Source organism: Morone saxatilis, unplaced genomic scaffold (genome assembly GCF_004916995.1).
Source record: "Morone saxatilis isolate NCDOM2014 unplaced genomic scaffold, NCSU_SB_2.0 Contig4, whole genome shotgun sequence".
NCBI classification, from domain to species: domain Eukaryota; kingdom Metazoa; phylum Chordata; class Actinopteri; family Moronidae; genus Morone; species Morone saxatilis.
This window is the reverse complement of record NW_023339984.1, coordinates 13,563,059-13,565,149: the sequence shown is the minus strand read 5'-3', so window position 1 is coordinate 13,565,149 and position 2,091 is coordinate 13,563,059. Positions and strand designations below refer to the sequence as shown.

Genomic DNA, 2,091 nt, shown 5'->3' with positions numbered 1-2,091 from the left:
AACAAATGATGCAATGTCTTTTTGATATTGTTACTTTACTGGTGCTTATTATTTAGTGCTTACTCGCCGCGTAGAGGCAGTGCAACGACACATTTTTAGCCCAACAATTCAAAGCATAATATATAAAATGCTTCATTGAGACAAGGAATAATGATGAAAATACTCACCTATTCTGACTGAATAAGACTTGTATTACATGTTGTATTCAAGTTTTCTGCTTCCAAATACAGTGTTTTTATTATCGGCAAAATTGTATTTAAGTATTGCTGGCAATACTCGGATACCCTCAGCTGCGTAGCAAAAAGTTGGTATCAGATACCTCGCTCCAAACCAAAGAGAAAGAAAAAGAAGCCTCCCTGCCTGCTTGCCTCCTTCAGAATACGAATAAGTGCACCAATCTATAAAGCACAGATGAAATTAAACGTTTCAGTATCAGCTTTTTTGAACCATTTATGCTGTCGTCCTTTGTCCATGGCTGCAGCACTGACACAATCATCAGTGGTTGCAGGTGAGTCCCAGTTGTCATAGCAGACCAGCTTGTCACTGACCCAGAACCACAAATCCAGAGAGCAGGTGTAGCGCAGTCCTAGCCAGACGGTTAGTGATGGACACCAGGTCACGGTAGTTCTCTGTACAGTAATTTAAGGCCTCCTCCCAGGTCTTACTCTCTTTAATCAGGATCACTTCATCTGTCATGGAAGGAATCAAAACAAACACACGATCATGTGAGCAGCTTTGTTATAGTTAATTTTTGGGAACACTGAGATCCAATATGGATTTTCAAAGCTGATTCCTAGTTTAAATCACTGCTTGTATGTTTGGTAAAAATGTGGAGAGACTGAAAGAAACTGAGAGAAATCATAAATAATAAATAATAAATAATGAATATATAATCTAAGTTCAGCTAAATCTTCCGACTGATTCCAGTGCTGCTGCTCTTATAGGAGAAACACAAGTTGCAGATCTTTGTAAAACTCCACCTTCATGAGCAGAAGAAGGGTTTTTGTTGTACTTACAATCATCAGAGCCCCATTTTCCAGTTTCATTTAACATATCACTGCGCAACACTTTCTGCTGTTGTCATCTTTAAAACACTCAGAGTCCCAGTTTCTAAAAGAGAAATGACTCCCATCTGACCACCTCCAGGTGTCTCTGAACAGGCCGATCCAAAACTTCTCCTCAGTCTGAATTTCATTCTTGAAATTTGTGTCATTTAACTGATTGAGTCCACTGACCAGGTCGGTGTGATGTTCTCTACAGTAGTTCTGAGCCTCTGACCAGGTCATCGTATCGTTAATCAAATGGAATTTTTTATCGGATTGATTTGTTTCTGTGGAATAAACAGAGAAAGTTATTTAGTTTCATAAAAATATATATATATAATATATAAATATACCTATATCACCATATACACCCTATACTGTATGTTTTAAGGAAATACACATCTTATAAAGTCATTTAGTCTCATGAAATGTTGTTGTTTTTTTACTTATAACTGGTGAAATGCTAATGTGAGATAAATTAACACTATTCCACTTCAGATATTTATTAGGTAAAAGTCATGTTTAAAGCTCCGTCCGACTGGAATAATCTACATGTCAATATTCAGTCTATATAATCTTATCACAGGTTTAAAAATGCCTTGTATTCTTATTTTAGGCTGTACATACATACATGTTGACCCTGTTAATACATTCAGGTTGCCACACTGACATCAGCATTTGAATATTGAAATACGGAGGTTTCTTTATCATCGCCAGGAATACTGTTCATTGTTGACAACAATAGAAGTCCATTCCCTTTAGCATAGTTGTAATTTAATTATTCATATTAACACAGTCTGTACAAATAATACAGATTAATTCAGTTTTAAAGAATCTAGCCACTTAAAGGGAACATATTGAATTAGCTTGCACCGGCAGTTGTTGCTGAAGGAAATTGACTATGATAGTGTTGGTATCCACATAATCATGAACATACAAGTAACTGCAATGGTGTTATCTTCCATCACTGTCTATAAGAGCGCTTACTCTATCAAGTTTGTTAACCCTCAATTGGCACCAGTTGCACACCTTGCACACATTCTTTTTA

The 2,091-nt window shown here is 36.5% G+C and overlaps 1 protein-coding gene across 1 annotated transcript; it reads right to left on the bottom strand.

Moving 5' to 3' along the window:
- Nucleotides 1-398: 398 nt before the first annotated feature.
- LOC118338480 (snaclec convulxin subunit beta-like) lies at nt 399-1,286 on the bottom strand. The gene is given in 3 exon segments (XM_035675778.1): nt 399-597; nt 599-689; nt 1,094-1,286. Coding segments are annotated over 3 exon segments (483 nt in total).
- Nucleotides 1,287-2,091: the final 805 nt, after the last annotated feature.